The sequence below is a fragment of the Taudactylus pleione genome, unplaced genomic scaffold, assembly GCF_031769625.1.
Source record: "Taudactylus pleione unplaced genomic scaffold, aTauple2 ptg000053l, whole genome shotgun sequence".
Classification (NCBI taxonomy): Eukaryota; Metazoa; Chordata; class Amphibia; order Anura; family Myobatrachidae; genus Taudactylus; species Taudactylus pleione.
The window spans coordinates 10,834,331-10,854,641 of NW_028284455.1; the positions used below are offsets into that span (position 1 = coordinate 10,834,331).

Here is a 20,311-nt window from a genome sequence, read left to right on the forward strand (position 1 = left end):
TGAGGCAATCTGACTCATTATTACAGTACTTAATACTGTGCGCTGCGGCCGGCCGCACGGTGTACTGTACGGCAGGAGGTGGGTTGGCCAGAGGAGGAGGGGGGCCCTCCCCTACCTGACCAGGCTGGCACTAGACTAGACTGCCCGAGACCTAGCCCAGCTCCTTCCCCCGAGTTCCTGCCCCCTCCTGTTTTTTCTACAACCACCCTGCCTTTCCCTGACCGAGAAATGTAATGTAGTGTGTGGGGGGTATTAATTTAATGTGTACTGTATGTGTGTGAGGGGCTCTATTTATATTATCTCTGTTACTTCATAATAATGACGCTCTGTTCATTTGTATGGCGCTCACTGTGGCGCTCTCTGCATTATATGGCGCTCATTACAGCGCTCTGCATTACATGGTGCTCACTGATTTACTGTGCATTATATGGCGCTCATTGCAACGCTCTGCATTATATGGCACTCACTATATTGCACTCGCTGAGTTTTTATAGTGCTCACTGTGGCGCTCTCTGCATTATATGGCGCTCATTGTAGTGCTCTGCATTATATGGCACTCAATGAGGCGCTGTGCATTATATGGCGCTCATTGCAATACTCTATTATACTGAACTCACTGCAATGCTCCCTAGATTATATGGTGCTCACTACTACGCTCTATTATATTGCACTCACTACGACGCTCTCTGCATTATATGGCGCTACTGATACCCTATGTGCTGTGAGGCTACGTCCCTTCTCCACGAGTCTATGCCTATTTGTCTGCTGCACATCTAGGGTACATGCAGATAGTCCCTTGCTTGCTATCTGCACTTGGGCCCACTACTCACTAGTTCCACCGCTGTAAAATGGCCATGGGAGGGCATGCTATCCCAGCCGCAGCTACCCCTCATGGCTCCACCTCCATCAACTGCCCAGTGACCACCAAGTGCAGCAGGGACGGTCCAGGAGCTGGAAAACAAACAGGGGTGGTTGCGACTGCCTCCCTGGCCCTGAAGAGAGTGAGTCTAATGGCCCCATTTATTATTGAAGCTAAACACCAGCTGCATTTTTCGTTTAGTATCGCAGGGATACAAACAAAAATGCCACTGGTGTTTATCTATACTTACCCAGAGCCGTAACCAGACTTTATGGTGCCCTGTGCAGGAGAGAGCATTGGCGCCCCCCCCTCCATATTTTTAAATATGGACATAAGATAAGGCACCTGAAAAAGGGCCATGGCCTCCTGAGGAAGGGCCAGGGTAGAGATAGTAGAGGCCAGGAGAAGCTGAGGATAAAAGAAGAGGAAGCTTCAAGTGAGAATGATAATAAACAGGAAAATTGCCAGGCCCAAACAGCGCCCCCAGCCCTGCGGTTCCCTGTGCATGGCACTGGTTGCACTACCCTAGTTACGGCCCTGTACTTTCCCTTCCTGGCGAGGTACAGCGAAGTCCTCCTCATGGGCAAGGTACTCCGCTCAGCTGCTGGCAGCCTAACGCTGCTAGCGACGGGCTTGTGTGTCAGTCTGTCTGCACATGTGCATGGCACTTAACCCAACGAGGACCTGGCAGTGCAATGGGGACCGCATCACTCTCACCATCTAAAGATGGCGATAGCGATGCTGTGACAAACGGCTGTAATCTTAGATTACCGCTATTTTTTAACTACAGAAAGGATGATACAAGCCATTTAGCGAGTGCTAATGGGTTTATACACCGTTGATAAATGGGGCCCTAAGTAAGTCAGCTGAGCTCTCAGCTGGTAGAGGAGCGCTGCTGGATGATTGAGAGGTGCTGACTGTGCTGGGAAAGGGGTGCATAGAGGCCAGCCTGGCTAGGGGTGCTGACTGTGCTGGATGACTGAGGAGTGCTGTGCTGGGAAACGGGTGCTGTTTTGGATGAGGGGTGCTGGATGAGGCATGGGGTGCTGTGTTGGGAAAGGGGTACTGGATGAGGTCAGGGGTGCTGTGGTGAGAGGGGTGCTGTTCTGTGAGGCTGGCAGTGAAGGGGGCAGTATGTGGTGCTGTGAGGTGGGTAGTAACTGGATCAGTGTGTCTGCTGTGTGTGTGTGTGCGCGTGTGTGTGTACGTACATGTAGTTATATATCTATCGAGAGAGAGAGAGATGTAATAGATATCTTAAAATGGAGGCAAATGAATCACAGTTGTATGTCCTCTGCCAGACTCCTAAAGAAAGAAAGAAGAGGGAGAAAGAAAAGGGAGGAACACCTAGGAGGTAAGTGAAAATTGGGTATCATGTATGAAGAGGTGGGGGAGAGTGTCTGAAGACTGCAGTCTGGTGGGATTATCTGCAAGGGGGCATCAGCCAAAGTCTTGCCTAGGGCACGACATTGGTTAGGGCCGGCCCTGGTCACGTAGGTCTGGGAGCGATACAACTACAGTACATTGCTAGCAAGCGCAGATCAATTTCATGTGCAACGTTTATACATCTGTGTGTGACTGAGTGTGAATCTGTGTAAAAAGGTCTCCGATACGAGCGGCTGCTGCTCATGTCGCGTTCCATTGTGCTTCATCTGCAACTTTGTACGTGCGTAAGACCAATTCCTGTGGCATTAAAGTTGCAGCCTGGCATCTCTAGTACACTGTGAGCGGATTTTTGCTGTGTCTGCAATGTGACTATGATGCAAAATTGAAAGGAAAATGCAGTTCGCTAGTCTTCTCGGAGCATTTTAGTCGCGCTGGGCAACCAGTAAGTCAGGACACATCTGTACATAGTTTCAGGGGCGTAATTTAGAATGGGTGCAGGGTGTGCAGGGCACATGGGTCCCTGGGTCTAGGGGACTGCACACCCTGCACCCATATTATACTTACCTCTCCGGAGTCCCACGTCGGCACCGGTGTCAGCGCTGTAAAATGCGCCTGGTAAATGCAGCCGCAGACTTTTTCCCGACAATTTGCGCATGCGCAGTACAAGGAAAATGTCCACCGCGGCCATTTTCCCAATGACCTGCGCATGCGCTATAGACTCTGGGCACACTCTTGTGCCCAGAGTCTATCAGTGTGGCACTGCACACAGTGCCCCCTCTTCTCTTGAAACTCCCCTGCATAGTTTGTTCAGCGGAGGTAGACACAGAGGGGTATTCAATAATCAAGTGAGAAGTCAGGAGCTGTTATCACATTCAAAGCTTGAAGGATGTGCACATATGCAATACACAGAGAAATCACATAGCACTGACTACTAGATGAGATCACATTATAAAGCACTAGGGGACGGAGATCCGAGCATAAAAAGGTCGGCTGTTGCAAATGTACAGTTATTTTCCAACAACGCCAAGACCTGGAAGCTTGTTATATCCTGTGTGCAATATCTCCAAACACCTGATAACCATAACACTGGCCAATTTACCAAAGTAAGTGGCATCGGCTTTAAATGTGCGCTTAGACGTCACAACAGGAAGGTTGTGCGCACAACCTGGCAAGTGCACACTGATAATGACTAGTAGCAAATCAAGCTCTGTATACAGGCACACAGAGGTATTTCATCCATGCTAACAGTTCTAGAGCAAAATACAGTACGCCCACTTAGCTTCCAAATCTGTGTTAGTCCCTTTGTGTCTTCATGGCAGAGAAGAAGCTTCTAAGTAACTTCAAGTTTATGAGGTATAAAGTACTGTATATGGATCTACTTTAATCATCGCTGGGTGTCTGTAATCTACTTGATCTCAAAATAATGGTAAAGGAAAGAATAACCACTCATTTGCAATAACTAGGTGACAAAATAGGGGATTTTATTTAGAAACCAGCCCCTTGTGTGTTTTTTTTTGTAGAAGCCATAATTTGGGGATGTTCAAGTGGTATAACATTTAGATATTCCTCAAAATGATGTGTAGCTGATAATGCACACACTATAACATACATTTTTTAAAAGTTAGTTTGATATTTTGTTATACAATACTTTAAGTTAATATACTTTAAGTTAATGTAATTTAATGTAATAGCAAATGCAACTAATTTAGGAATATTAGAAATTAGTAGCTCAAAGCAAACTGGAGAGAAAATAACAAGTTTGCAGATTAACAAGCAAGTTCACAGCTTAGCACACTGCCACATAATAGGGTAGGTGGGCAGTCTGAGAGATGTTGGCCTGTATATCACATACAGCATTAACTGAAAACTCTTAGTTAATGCCCCAATCTGTGGACATTATTAAATGAAAGAGTGTTTGAGTTTTAGTGGGAAAGATTGTTCCTGGGGATTTAGCAAAGTTATTTATAGCCGAGTCCCTCTAGCAAAACACATAATTTAACATGTTTTTTCCCAGTTGGTCTGCAGTTCATGTACTGAGGTACAGTACAGAAGGATTCATAGTGACTCAAGGCAATTTTATGCATATTAAAGCTAATAATAATTTAGCACAATTTTCTGAGACTTAGTCAGGCACTGACTAAGATCACACTACTTATGAGATCTGTTCTTATATATTTATCTTAATTTTTAATTTACTGTCTAATGCTGGGCATACACTATACAATGATCTGTCAGATTTCTGTCCAAGCTGACTGGCTGAAATGAAAACCTGGTAATGTATGGGAGCAAATGACAGTTGACCATTTGGACTTTAACACAAATTTGTGTGTTTTAACCAATTTGTCTGAACGACCATTTTTGTCTGCTTTCCAGTGTTTGTGAGCAAATGGACGACTGTCATTTGCTCCCATACATTGCCAGGTTTTCATTCCATCCAGCCAGATTGGACAGATATCTGACAGATGATTGTATAGTGTATGCCCAGCAAAAGAAATTTTTTAAATGTCTGATAGTCATATGTATGTAAGTGTACATGTTATTCACACAAGGGGGTGGCAGCCATTTTGTTGAAAGATCTTTTGAACACAGGGATATTTGTGCGCCCCATAGCAACATTTTGTAAGGGTCTTCATGTAGATAAAGCAGACAATTTCTCATGTCTTCCAACTCAATCTACTAATAAGTATGTGGCTCATGTTATGGTTTTAAATAGGAAGCTTAACCAATCACAAGCCTTATTACTAGCGGGAGCTTCATTAAGCTAGAGAAAGTGAGACACTGGCCTGGTTGAGATGTGGACCATCCAGCAAATATTTAAATATGGCAAGAAATGTCTATAGAAAGCAGATGCCTACTGACAGCTATTGCGATTCGAGTGCAGCGTCTGTAAAAGTTGCATCAGATCACCGTAGTAATGGCGGCAGCACTGGCCAGTCTAAGTGAGCTTCAGCTTACTCAGGCTAGCAGCTTGTGAGGCCAAGATATCTGCATATGCCGATGCAGACCCTAGTCTTGGCATTCCTGGAAAACGTGTGCGACACGCAGCCCAGGTCCACTGTTTTCAGCTTTGTCTGGGAAGACAGCCTCTTTGCTTTCAGCTTGGCCTATTGCAGGTGCACCATCTGCTATCACAATAGCTTACCTCCCAACTGTCCCGCATTCAGTGGGACAGTCCTGTTTTCCTGGGACTGTCCCGCTGTCCCGCCTGCGGGCCACAGTGTCCCGCGGTTGGGGGGGAAGCATACACCGCTGCTCTGCTATGCAGAGCAGCGGGTATGCAGAGCAAGAATAGATACTGTGCGCATATGCACAGCATCTATTCACAGCACGGGGGAAGCCCGGGGGTAGCTCAGCATCTCCGAGATGCTGGGCACGCTCCTTAGTAATGTAAATGGGGGCATGTCGCAAGGACACGCCCCTTTATGATCAAGCCGCACCCTTTTCGGGGGCGCACGCGCAAGTCCCAACTCCCCAGTGGAAAAAGTTGGGAGGTATGCAATAGTCCAGGGTGCACATTGAATAAATAATATATAATATGCTTGGTCAGCAAGTGACAAATGTGAGCAATATATTTTTCCCCCTCCAACTATAATGTGGTGGTTGTAAAGGTAGACATTTATGTTACTATTTCTATTTCTGTGACATGGCTTAGGAACAGCTTAAAGCATAAATCACAAAAGCACCATACCTTTGTTGAACTGTAGGCCTGATTCAGAGTTGTGGTTTGTGTACAACTCTGATGTTTTAAAATCTTTGCATGCGTAGGATCTGTACTGCTCATTTTCAGTTCTCTTTCTGCTCGCTCCCAGTGCCCGGATACTGCTGCCTGATTTGGGGGCAACGTCTGGCAGCTTCCCAGACACTAGGCATGTCGGCCCTGTTTTCTGGGTGTGCTGAAGCTAGTTACTACATCATTGTACGCAGCTTCACTGACTTAAGCTTCATGAAAACACTGGCCGTCCTTAGTAACCTGAATGTTATGCAGATAGCCGATGTTCACACAGTGATCTGATGCTGCATTCTCGGACACAGCTGCGGATCACTTAAGTCAGCAGATGCCTCCTGCAGCATTTGTAAGACAGGGTCTTACAAATATGGTGTTATGAACCTAACTAATATGGGTTCTGGATGTGGAATGACACCATGAACTCTATATATGTCCCATGATGGCACTTTGATTAAACACAGGTCAATACACTGGGCGGAATTCAATTGATTACGCGGTCCGGATCTCCCGTCTAAAGTGACAGGAGATCGCGGGCCGCCATTCAATTGCTGCCGTTCTTCGCCGTGATCGCGCCCATAGAGGTCAGGTTTAGCTGCGTAAAGCAGCTAAACCCGACCAAAGTGCTGGGCGCGATCGCGAAAAGTGATGTTTGGGCACCCAAACGTGTCACTTTTCGCACATTTCAGCTCTCATCCCCCAGGGACTGCGAGCTAAAATGTAGCGCATGGCAGCTGATCGCGCCCGACAGGAGCAAGAATAGAATAGCTCCGTCGGGCGCAATAGGGGATGAAAAGAATTGAATTCCGCCCACTGAGATATGAGACATTATTTTTTTTAAATACTTTTATTCATTCACATATTTAGACATTGAGTGAGGGCATTACACACAGTGTATTTTATTTATTCACTTCTTCCTTTCACTTTCTAATTTTACTCTTTATTTTCGCTTTTAAATATACAGAATGATATTAAAATGTCTTCAATAAAAGTTATATTTTAAAGTTAGTGCACCTCAACTGACACTTCCATTTTTTTCTCTCCTTGTGTCTTGTTCATAGGTGTTAGTGGTAGCACCAAACCCTCAAATCCCCCCCCCCCCCCCCACACACACACATATGTTTGATTCTACATTATTAATTTGGGGGTCTGAGCTAGTATAAATACTCACTAAAGTAATCCACTGCGACTGAATTCTACATATTTTTGCCATTGTGAGTAGGTAAAGGCAGAGCGGTAAATTCCTGTTTAAGCCTCATTCTGGACAGAGACTATGGGGTAAATTTACTAAAGTGAGAGTTTTTAGAAGTGGAGATGGTGCCATATTAACCAATCAGATTCTAGCTATTATCTTCTAGATGGTGCTAGTTAAAAGTTAAGTAGAATCGGATTGGTTGCTATGGGCAATATCTCCACTTCTAAATACTCTCACTTTAGAAAATTTACCCCAATATACTCGTGTCTGGACTGTGGGCCTGATTCAGAGCCGCTCGTAAGCGGCCGCTCGTTCGCTCCGAGCGATGCTCGCACATATGCGCATGGGTCGTAATGCGCATGCGCCAACCAGTCATTGCGGTCGGAAATCGAGCGCTCGCAAAATAGCGAGTGCCTGCTAATTTGAGTGACAGGATGAGGCGTTTGTGGGTGGTAACAGGGGAAGGTGCTTGAAAACGGGTAATGGTGATCTGAACGCAGGCGTGCCAAACGGTCAAAACGGGCATTTTAAGGGTGTGCATAATTAACAAAGCAGCGTCATCGACCACATCACTTGGTTGTTTCTTAGCCTGAACTGTTCGCATGATTGCGGTAGGAAAATCCTACCACAAGCACTGCATCCTTCTATACAATAATAGGGGGAAAGGGTTTGCCTTTTGAATTTATACTGGTGCAGTGATTCCTTTTCATTACAAATCGCATCCCCTGTGACCCAGCAGTAGTGTCGTCAATGAATCTCCCTCTGTACTTTTAAAGCATGCATATAGTGTAAGTGGCATCATTAGAAGCATTATCTATTTTAAATAGCGAGAGTAGGAATCAGGGGCATAGGAATAAAAATTTTTATGGAGGGGCAAAAGGCCAGAGACTACTAACAAGCCTGGAGCCCCTTTCTCTCACGTTTGGTATCTCGTTTTACAACAGTTGTAACAGTGACTGTAGATATACAAAGACTCCCAATCCTACAGTATGTTAACTTTTGATGCTGGATCCACTCTCCGTCCTCGGAATCCAAGATGATCAGGACGAAGATGAAGCACAGACCCAGGAGACATCTTTGAAGAGATCGCTGATCTTCAGCTGGCCCATCGAGCATGCAGGAGGGCATTAATGTGATTGAGGGAGCCCAGATTGTTCATTAATGAACTGTCCCCTGCCTGCTGTTCTATGCATTGATCCAGTGACTGCACCAGAATTGTCCTTCTGCTTGACCCTCCTATTGCTTGGACACCTCTGACTTGTCTGCTGCCACTTTCCCCAGCAATGCATCACTGGACTGCAACTATTCCCTCTTTGTCCGTAACCTTTCTGAGCACTGCTCATTGACCAGCCTGAATCAGCTAATTGAGGTCGAGTTCGGCAGCCCATGCACTCTCTGAACCTGATTTTCCTTGTCTGAGAGATGAAACAAAGCCCTCCACCTAAAAGAAGATACTGCACCATTGCATCTAACCTGTGGTTACCATTGTCTCTCATTTTGTTTTCCCACTTTTATTGTTTACTTCGTTTACCACTGTCTAACATTTGTTTTCTGCTTTTATTGCCCTCAAGCATTTATCATTAGTCATATACTATCTTTCTGCTATTATGCCTTCTCACCCTTGAATTTTCAGCATATTACTTTATTTCTGCAACCAGGATGGACACAACGTTCTCCCTTGGCCTATAATCCCACTGGCTCTTTTTGTCTCTTTTCAACCTCTCCCTTTAGAATGTAAGCTCTCTTGGCAGCCTCTAAGTTACGTTTCATGTATCCCCATTTGTCTTGTTCTGAATTGGCTCTGTTTGCATTTTGCTCAAGCTGCATCTTTATGTTCATGTCTGTCTCATGCCAAACTATTCTGCCTGCCTTGCAATTTGGTTGGAATTGCAACTATTCATGCATAGAGTTACAGTGCCATCTAATGAGCCCAGGCTTTTCTATTCTCACCAGAGTGCTGCTGCAGGGCATCTGGGCCCAGAGCTGGATCTAAGCTACAGGCATCTCTAGATACTGCCTGCATGCATGGTGATGTCATATTGCAGGTTACAGTCCTATAAAAAGGATGCCCAGCTACTGGCAGCCATTCTGTGGTGACATTTTGTCCTACATTGATCTCTCTCAGTAGTTCCTGCTTTATTTAAGCGACATTGGATAATAATTACTGATATGGACTTTGGATTACATCTTACAATGAGGTCCTAAACAGCAACATCTTCAGAAAAATAATCTTAATAACATCTTCAGATAAGTACTATACAAATTTTTGACCTGTCGCTCTTACCTCTTCAGACACCTCCTTTCATTTTATCTGGAGTTGTTAATTTAGAAACAATGGATAAAGCAAATCATTCATCTGATGTGACACTGCATGACTTAAGATGGGTACACACTTGTCCAGTCCTCTGTGGAGCCAACTGGAGACTTGGACGCAGTTAAAACACTCAATATATACCTACACACCTGTTCAATTTTGCAGCAGATCTCAGTAGGTGTAGAGGATGGGGCTGCAACTAGACCGCCTCTAATTGCTGCTGCAGGGTATCTGCTTTCACTGGTCTAGTCGGCTCCATCTATGGCCCTGATTCAGAGCCGGACGCTCTGACAGAGCGCTCGCTCTGAATCAGGGCCGGCCTTCTTGTTTTTTAGAGCGGCCTCCTGGCCGCTCGCATAGCTGTGGATGACCACCCACAGCTATAGCGAGCGGCCAGGAAGATGGTCACGATCGCGACCATCGGGCTTCCGACGAGACCCTTGTGGTAGGGTCTCGTTGCCGCAAGCCCCAGAGAGATTTCGGCTCTCACAGAGCCGAAATCTCTCCCACTGACATCACTCGGGATGTCAGTGGGGCCGCCCCGAAATGGAGGCGTTCACATGGGAACGCCTCCGTTTGGGCAGCCACTCCCCCGGCCCGCCCACCAAAGGGGGCGTGCTGTCACTCAACATCGACAGCACGCCCCCTTTGGTACGAGACCCGGAGTAACGGTTTGCCCGTCGCTATCCAGGTCTCGCGCATGTGCACGACGGAGCGGCTCCGTCGTGCACATGCGCCACCATCGACCCGCTTGCGAGCGCATAGCACTCGCGAGCGGGTCTGAATCAGGCCCTCTGTCTCTCCTCACTAATCGATTTATTAGTGATTCATAGCCTTCTTATATACCACGCTATATCATAAACAATTAGGATTAAGGAGACTATATAGTTTTAAACAAAATATATTTTTCTATTTATAATACTTGCTATATGCTAATCACCATTAATTTAATCCTGCATGTCAGCTAAGTAGGCAGATTTAAAATTATCAAAATGGATAAACTTCTAAATAATTTCCACGGGGGAAGTTTTGCTACGCCCCTGAGACCAATCATAAGCTGAGTGTCATAGGGAGTAGAGATGGCCATCGGTAGGTTATCCGATGATGGTCACCCTTGATGGATGGCAGTGAACCATTGGATTTCCACCAACAATGGCAAAACCCATCGATGGTCGATGGCCATCCCTAATATGAAGCGCTAGCACACAGCTCAGGGAGAAAAATCTGTAGCTTCCTGATATGCAGGGGAAAGAGGGTGAGCACAGTTAGGCTTATCAGTAATACAGAGACACTGTAAGCAAGCACAGTGTCAGTCTGTCAGTTCATCTGTCCTGTGTGCCTGCCTTCCAGCACCGTCAGTCTGAATAGTGTTTCTGTCTTCCAGCACTATTTGTGTGTCTTTCAGTTCTGTCTCTCAGGACTGTCAGTGTGTCTGTCCCTCTGTCCTGCTTGTGTTAGTCTGTCTGTGCCAATGAGTCTATGTCAAAGTCCTGTCAGTAGCTCCTATGTAAGTTATGTTTTGTAATGCAGAACGTCAGTCAACCACAAAGCATGTGTAATATTGACTGAGATTGTAAATATATAACTGTACAGTATATATTCTGAGGGTTCAAACACACTAGGAAAGCATGAAAATGTAAAACGATAACATTTTAGTTGCAGTCCAGTTAGTGGCACTGTCCACATGGCGGACGCAAGAACTCCAGTCTCCATGGTGCAGGTATCTAACTGCATATGTACTGTAGCGATGAACTTACCTGGAGCACACACTGTGTGGCGGATGCAGCTAACTTTGCTGGTTACTATAGAAAGTGTGTTTTAGGCTTATCAAGCATTGGAAACCCCCCTGTAGAAATCTTACATTTTGGCAGGACTGTCCGCTTTTTAGGCACTATCCTGCCATCCCACCCGCAGGCCACAGTGTCATTTCAGGGAGTGGCAAGGTTAGGAGGTCTTCCTCTCAACTGCTGCTCTGCATTCATACACTATGGAGAGTGACTATGAACAGCCCAGCAGCTTGGGAAGTGCCGACATGCGCCCAGCATGACAGAAACCAGACTGAGGCCACGCCCCTTTTCTGTGTGACAATGTCCCGATCACAACCTCCGCACTGTTGGAGGTATAGGATACAGAACTTTATTGAATCTCAGTTTTTTTTCTTGCTTTTAATACAAAGAGAACAAGACAAAGTATTTTTTAAAGCTTTTAAAAGAGCTCAATATAGGAAATATAACAGGTCTACTTTACACACTTTTGAATTCCAGTAATATAGCACAATAATCTGCTATTCAAGTGTCTATACTATTCTAACAATTTACTAACATGACATCTTCCTGCTGACTGAAACAGAGGGGTCGATTCAATTAACTTGCCCCCGCATGTGGTGGGTGGGGCGCGAGTTGCTTTGCAATGGTATAGGAATGCCCGCAAATGCAGCAGAACTCACCCCCCTGGCGGGCTGTTCTTGACCTGGGCTCGCCGATTTTTGCAGCGGTAAGGGGATACAGTGACTCTGGAGCTACCATATCTGCAATCGACGACATAGTTACACATTAACACCGTCTCGCACTAAAATTCCTCCTCTTCTTCAGTTGGCATATCACAATAATAATATTTTTCAGCTTGATGAGACAAGCCTTGGTGAAATATGGTTCATACAGCATACATAAAATAGAGTCGTGATTTATTTTATTAATGCATATTTCTGTTGGCATAATAGAACTATTATTTTCAGTAGCACTTATTAGTATCTATCTCATCAAATTCAAGTAAAGCATTGGTGAGACAACATGTGGCTCTTCAGCTTGCTGTGGATCTATAAGTCACAGCTGCCAATCAATGGAATCACAGCTGGAGATCCAGATATAGTCAGCGCCTGACTTGCTAAGCCGGACGTTACATACAGAATCCAGCAGACATACACTAACTAGTAGTAGTTATACATGTAAGGCAATAATGACAATGGCTATATTCTCTTTAATGTCTATTATTGTGCACTGAATAACAGCTTGCATAAATGAACAGGATTGGGTATTTCCTGCTGCTTGTATGTAACAAAATTACTCCCTACATGTGTCATAGTACATGAAGGAAATTCCTCATTTTACAAATTATCTTAAAAAAAAAAAAAACAGAAAGAAAAAAAAATACAACTGTTAAATGTCTAATGGGTTAACAATGGTGAAATCAGAATCCTTGCTGTTGTTGCTGCTGTCGTCATCTGGGCTAGAACTGAGGTTACTGGAGGGTGGGGTTCCCCCCATTAGAGGGTCTGAGAAGGTCAGTCCGTGGGAAGGAGTTTCTGTCTTCTCTGCTGCACCCTTATGTTCCTGCAGCGTCTCCTTCTGTGCCGGCTCAGGGATGGCAGCATAGCAACAGCTTTCTTCTTCCTTGGGGATCAGAATATAATCATCCGAGTGTCTGCCCTCAGTATTTCCACATATGGCATCTTCAGCCTAAAATGGGAAAGATATACAATTTATATGGCTTATTTAAGCAAGTTGTCTATCTTTGTAGAATTTCTTTTTACATGCTTTTATTCTTATTTGAAATGTAAAGAAAAAGGGGTTAGTTAGGCATAGTTTAAGGAACACCTGCTAACATATATATATTTTACACACACATATACATACTGTATATATATATATATACATACATACATACTATATATATATATATAAACATCCAATACTCCGGCATTCATGGTTCCACAAATTCCTGAGCCGGGTGCCCTCCACAGTCAGCCTCTAGCAGCAGGGCAGACTGAACATACCAAACGCAGGGTTGGACATGTTTGTTACGGAGTGCCGCCCTGCGTTTTATATATATATATATATATATGTCACTAAATGACCTAGCACGCTCCTCCTATATAGACAATATGCCATGGTGCCTGCTGTAGATACACATATTGGATTCCATAAAGCGGCACTCAGCGGACGGATTACATAAGTGAAGATGGCACAGTAAGTGCTTGCAACGTTTCGAGCTTTTCATTGCCCGACGGGCAAACTTTTAGCTCACTACATTGGTTAATGTCAAGAATATATTAATAATATACCTCCCAACCATCCTGATTTTGGAAGTATAGTCCTGCTTTTTGGGCACTCTCTCATAATGCTTCCTTTGGGCTGTAGTGTCCCAAGGAGGGTGGAGGTGGGGAGGCTCCCTCTCACCCACTGCTTTGCTTAGCAGAGCATGAGCTGAATAGACGTTGTGCGCACGGCATCTATTCACTGAAGAGAGGAGAGAGGGGCCACAGGCCCCTCTGCTCCCGGAGTGCTGGGCATGCCCCCAGCGTGGTGGTGTGGTTTGCAGGTATGGCATCTCATGCGAGGCCACGCACCTTGCCATGAAGCCATGCCCCTTTTTGGGGCATGCGCCAACCTTCATGGAAGTTGGAAGGTATGATATATAAAGGTTTAAACCAAATATAATAAAATGAGTGACAGTATTGTATACATTTAATAAAACACGTTGTTTTACATTAAGGATGATAAGATGCATTAAAAGAAATGAAACTGTATTCATCATCTAAACACTGAAATGCAGCACTCATCCTCACTGATGGGAATATTGGCTACCACAACTACAGTATATGTGTAGAAATAGGCAGTACATTTAAATGTTCTCCTTCAATAATACTATATATACTAACAATATACAGTACAGATCATACTAGTAATCTGTACCATAATTGCAGTACTGCATTTCAATTTGACCTCTCTCTACTCTAATATCAGGCACATCATTACTTCGGAATGGGTATGAAGTCCTGGCGGCTGAATAGCCACCGGTTCATATCTCGACGCCGGCAGCCTGAAGGAAGAAGATCCCGACAAGGCAGGTTAGTACCCTATCCCTACCTTTCTCCCCTCCCCCTATCCTCCCTCCGTGGTGCCTAACCATAACCTCCCCCCCTAGTGCCTAACCCTAACCTCCCTCCCTAGTACCTAACCCTAACTCCCCCCCCCCGGGGGTGCCTAACCCTAACCCCCTCCTTAACGCACCATAAACCTAACTCTCCCGGGAGGTGCTTAACCTCACCCCAAAACCTAACCCCGCTATGCTCCCTAAACCTAACCCTCCCCCCCGTGACTAATGCTAAGGACGTCCCGGACCTACTTTGTTCAAGCTGACCTCCTTCAGCGTTCTGCCGTCTGGATTAACATAAGCATCAGTATTTCGACAGCTAGTCCCTTGTCAGTATTGAGACTGGCAGCATCGCGACCGCTGGTCTCATAACTACATCCTCATTATATCACCAGGCTTACTTAACAGAAAATTTGTTCCATCACTGTACAATTTGGAGTTAACACAGGTGTTAGCTTTTATTTTGGTGGGGTGGACACTTAACAAATTTGAGTAAATGGTTGATGACTGATCTACTCTTGCACTCTATCTCGTGCCGCCCTCTTCCCCAACACCTCCCACCCTGTTGACTTATTTGGCAAGAAAGAAGATCAGCTGACCATGAGAGTAGCGATGGCCATCGGTGGAGTGTCCATTGATGGGACCATCAGTGGTTACCATTGATGGCACACAAACCATCAATGGTTTTCACCCCCTCGATGGCCACCACTGCTGAGGGATGCCAGGCTGCCGGCCAATCAGAAATGGGGGCGAGGCTTAGCGGACGCCAGGTGGCGGGGCTAAGCTCTGAGGAAAAAAAAAAATCATTGGCTCCCAGTCATCCATCGAATGGTTCCAATGGTTCTCTGCCATTAATGTCAAAACTAGATGACATCGGCCAGCCACCATCGATGATTTTAAAACATCAATGGTCGATGGCCAGTGCCTGAATGGAGGCTGCAGGCAGGACACAGGCAGCTGCTACAGTGGGAGAATCAGGTAAGTCTGGTGTGTGTTGAAGAATCAGCAGTCCAAGTGTATGTGGAGGGGAGCAATCTGCAGTCTGGTCCAAGTGTGTGTGTGCCTGCTGCACCCGCTGGGTACACTATATGTAGAAATGCATGATGAAGCAGCACTCAGGGGATTAGAAAAAAATACATACACATATGGTCTCCGTGGTCAACGTTTCAATGTTTGCACATTTACATATTATATATATACGTACTGTACAGTATATATATATATACACTATATAATCTTTCGTTAGTATGTATGTTCACGATAAACTCTAGAACTGCTTAACCAATTTTGATCGGGTTTTCACTGAAATGTTCCTTGAGATCCTCTGAGTAACATAGGCTACACACACACACACTAATCCTTTCTCCTCATCAGGAAGCCATTGCACCGGATTCAAAAGTTTAACACTTCAGATAAAATCATATCCAATTCCCGCAGATCATTATGGCATGTCATTCAAAATGACAAAGATCTCAAGAGACTTAAACAATCATGTGTCATGTCTTGCTATAAGACAGGTAGGAACGCCAACCTCTCATTTACAAGTCAACAAGGCGGATATTATAGATACCTTGGCTGCACTACATGTGGTTACAATATATAGATGTCCATCTTCCTTCCACATTAAACAGCCCTTCTAGTCTCACCATGCCGTGACGTGACTCGGTACAGTAGTGCAATTTTCTATTCCTACGACTTTTTACCTTCAACTGCATCTTATTTGCAAAGCGATGTGAATAGGATGCACAAGTAGCTTCTGCTGATTATAATTATATACGGTGTGTCTATATTGTGCGTCCTATTTGCATCACTTTGCGAATAAGACGCATTTTAAGGTACTGTGAATGTTGTTGGCTATTGTGACACATTGAGCCAGTTGCAGAGGGCAATTAGTCGAAAACTACTTGGGCTGCTGCGAACAAACGTCGTATTGTTGCACTAAACACCAGGCCACACTGCAAGCGTGAGTATTTCAGGTGCCACCATTGGGATGTACTGGACCATCCTCACTACATCCATGACCTGGCAGCGAATGATATCCATCTCTTTGGGCCATTGAAGAAGCACCTGGGTGGAAGGTGATTTGCAACCAACTGTGAAGTTCAGCAAGACTGTCATGTCCTGGCTTCAGGCGCTTGACACTAATTTCTTCTATGCTGGGATAGATGTCTTGGTGTTTGCTTAGACAAGTATGGGAACTATATGGAAAGATAATCTGTACCAAGGCCATACTGTTGATTATACATATATGTATGAGTTGAATAAATTTACTCAATGAGAGGACTTGTTACCTTATTTATTGAACCAATCTTCTATATACTATATATGAAATAATCTACAGGCTCAATCAATGTATACACGGTTTACGGACTGTATAGCATGCAAAACATTAATACATTTTGAAAGATTTTTTAAAAAATATATACACTATATCATAGAACACATTTTCTTACTTTACGGCTCAACTAAAACCACATTGAGTTGTTATTTATGTTCCAACATAATAATTCTCTAACATCTGAAAATTATTACTGGCTTGTATCCAGTTGTGCAATGATGGCTGCGATCCAGCGATAAATAAAGGGCTTGCCCCAAGGATCTGTGGACATACAGCACATAGAACCATCGTAGGCTTAGATGTGGTTTAGCTAGAAAAGAGAAGAAATAAATCCACAGACAAATATATTCTCGCTGTATGTTTTGATATGTGGTGTTTTGACGTAGATTTGTCAGAGGTTAAATATTGAGCTCGTCTCAGATATAGGAAATCCACAATGACATGAAGCATATTTTCAACAAGCTTCCCCTGCTGCTGATTAAATGAATGATGACAGAACATACTAGCAGTAGCTTCCTCTGATAATGACCTTACACATAATGCCATATGTCTTCTCAACATGTTCCTCTGTTAAAGATGATGTACTACTTCATTACAAACAATGCAGCCATAATAAACACAAACAAGCACATTTTTAAATACATTGGAAGGGAAAGTGACAAAGGAGAAATGGTGCAATTATTTTACGTGTGATACAGGTCATGAAGAGTAAAACAGTGCAATAGCCTCTGGTCAACAAAAAGCAACACAAAATCGCATAATAAAAATAAATAATGTATAGCCATGGCCAGAAGCTTTGAGAATGACACAAGTATTGGTTTTCACAAAGTTTGCTGCTTCAGTGTTTTTAGACCTTTTTGTCAGATATTACTATGGTATACTGAAGTAAAATTACTAGCATTTCATAAGTGTCAAAGGCTTTTATTGACAATGACATTAAGTTTATGCAAAGAGTCAATATTTGCAGTGTTGACCCTTCTATTTCTAAACTTCTGCAATTCGCCCTGGCACGCTGTCAATCAAATTCTGGGCCACATTCTGACTGACGCCACCCATTCTTGCCTAATCAATGCTTGGAGTTTGTCAGAATTTGTGGGTTTTTGTTTGTCCACCCGCCTCTTGAGGATTGACCACAAGTTCTCAATGGGATTAAGGTCTGGGGAGTTTCCTGGCCATGGACCCAAAATTTCGATGTTTTGTTCCCCGAGCCACTTAGTTATCTCTTTTTGCCTTATGGCAAGGTGTTCCATCATGCTGGAAAAGGTATTGTTTGTCACCAAGCTGTTCTTAGATGGTTTGCAGAAGTTGCTCTTAGAGGATGTTTGGTACCATTCTTTATTCATGCTGTGTTCTTTGGCAAACTTGTGAGTGCCAGGACGAATTGCAGAAGTCTTGAAAAAGAAGGGTCAATGCTGCAAATATTGACACACTGCATAAACTTAATGTAATTGTCAATAAAAGCCTTTGACACTTATAAAATGCTTGTAATTTTCCTTCAGTATACCATAGTAACATCTGACAAAAAGGTCTAAAAACACTGAAGCAGCAAACTTTGTGAAAACCAATACTTGTGTCATTCTCCAAACTTTTGGCCACGGCTGTACAATAATAGGGGATGTAGTTGGCATCTCGGTGCACAGAATGACGGCGCTCACAATCCCGGAGACAGAATCCTGACAGAGATGAGAATCGCGGCTTGAGAATCCCGGCGGCTTCGACCCTGACAGTAAGTATTAGGGTTAGGTTTAGAAGTTCGGCACTGGGGGGGAGGGTTAGGTTGCGGGAGGGGAGAGTTAGGGTTAGGCTGTGGGAAAGGTGGGTTAGGTGAAGGGTTAAATTACTTACCTGCAGGTGCCGGGATTCTGACTTCCGGCATTGTGTGCGCTGAGATCGCGTAGCCAACCCCAGTAATAATTATGGACAAATCCTTATCTATAATATGAAGCTAAAAGGCTTGTGTCTAAGAGCTCCACCAACTCACAGCTCTCACTGCCAACTTCCTGCTAGACACAGCATCACTTTCCAGCAAGTGCTGTACCATGTACAGGACTATTCCCAAAGTCCTGTCAGTGCATGAAGCCAGCAACCCCACCATTTGTGGGACAGTGATGGGATGATGAGGGGGGATAAAGATGAGAGAGATGAGGGGGGAGATGGACAGAGATGAAAGAGAGATGGGGAGGGGACAGGGCTGGCGCTACCATCAGGCAGCTTTATGTAGCTGCCTAAGGGCACCGGCCACTAGAGGGCATCGTTGAGTCCACCTAAAAATAAAATGAAGGATGTCTCTTTCAGTCCCGGCCTGGACTACTGAGGACCAGGGCCGATGCTACTGAGGTAGCAAGCCACCAAAACTCCCCCAGCCTCTGCACTACACTGTCATCTGTCAGTGTGGTAGAGTCAGCAGCAGTGGTGGCCGCCACTTCCCTCTCCTCCATTCCCAGGGTGCCAGTCTGTCACTTACATAAGAAGCTCTACCATCCTAGACAACACAAAGAACTGCTGCTGCTGAATGGAGCCTGGTAAGGCATATCTGTTATTACGTTTTAGTGAGGAGAAAGGATTAATGGATGGGTAAAAGGGGGTTGGGGGCTTGTGTGTTAATGAGTGCCAATAGGATTAGTGTGTGTGGGGGCATTATTGAGTGCTGGCAGGGCGTGAGTGTGTGTGGGTTTAATGAGTGCTGGCAGAGTAAGTGTGTGTGTGGGCGGGGGTTAATGAATGCTGGCATTGTGTGTGTGGGTTAATGAGTGTTGGCAGGCTGTGCGTTTGTGGGTTAATGAGTGCTGGCAGGGTGAGTCTGAGTTAATGAGTGCTGGCAATGTGAGACTGTGGCTTAATGTTTCCTAGCAGGGTGAGTGTGTGTATGGTAGGGGGTAATGAGTGCTGACAATGTGTGTGTGGGAGGGGGGTTAATGAGTGCTGGCAGGTTGAGTGTATTGGGTTTATTGAGTGCTGACAGAATGAGTGTGTGGGGGGGTTAATGGGTGCTGACATATATCGGGGCACTGTGTGGCTTAATGTATTGGGGGCACAGCTGTATGGCATATAAAGAATTTGGGGCACATATGTGTGGCATATGTATTAGGGGCACAACTGTATAGCATATAAAGAATTTGGGGCACATATGTGTGGCATATGTATTAGGGGCACAACTGTATAGCATATAAAGAATTTGGGGCACATATGTGTGGCATATGTATCAGGAGCATTGTGTTGCATAATTATGAACTGGAGCCACAGCTATGTGACATACAATACATTTTCTGCACAGCTGTGTGGCATCTTATGTATTGGGGCATAAATGTGTGGCATATAATGTATTAGAGGCATTTATGTGTAGCATAATGATGACGTGGGGATACAGCTGTGTGGCATATACTAAATTTGTGACAAAGATGTGTAGCATATTATGAACTTGGGGTGGTATGATATACATTATGATTTTGGGGCTCTGCTGTGTGCCATAATAGTTGGGGCATTTCTTCATAGTATATTATGAATTTGGGACACTGGTGTGCGGTATATTATAAATTGGGAACTCTGATGCATGGCATATTATGAATGAATTGGAGGGTGCAGGAAAGTGGGTGAAATGTTGCCTAGGGGACCCAGAAACCTCG

General features: G+C 44.6%; 1 protein-coding gene across 4 annotated transcripts in view; it reads right to left on the bottom strand.

Moving 5' to 3' along the window:
- Positions 1 to 11,707: 11,707 nt before the first annotated feature.
- TBC1D5 (TBC1 domain family member 5) overlaps positions 11,708 to 20,311 on the bottom strand; it is a 728,182-nt gene continuing 719,578 nt past the window's right edge. For all 4 annotated transcript variants that reach the window (XM_088463373.1, XM_088463358.1, XM_088463381.1 and 1 more), the window contains one exon: positions 11,708 to 12,933. In XM_088463373.1, coding sequence (XP_088319499.1) covers positions 12,634 to 12,933 — 300 coding nt within the window. In that variant the 3' untranslated portion in view covers positions 11,708 to 12,633. The remainder of the gene's footprint in view (positions 12,934 to 20,311) is intronic.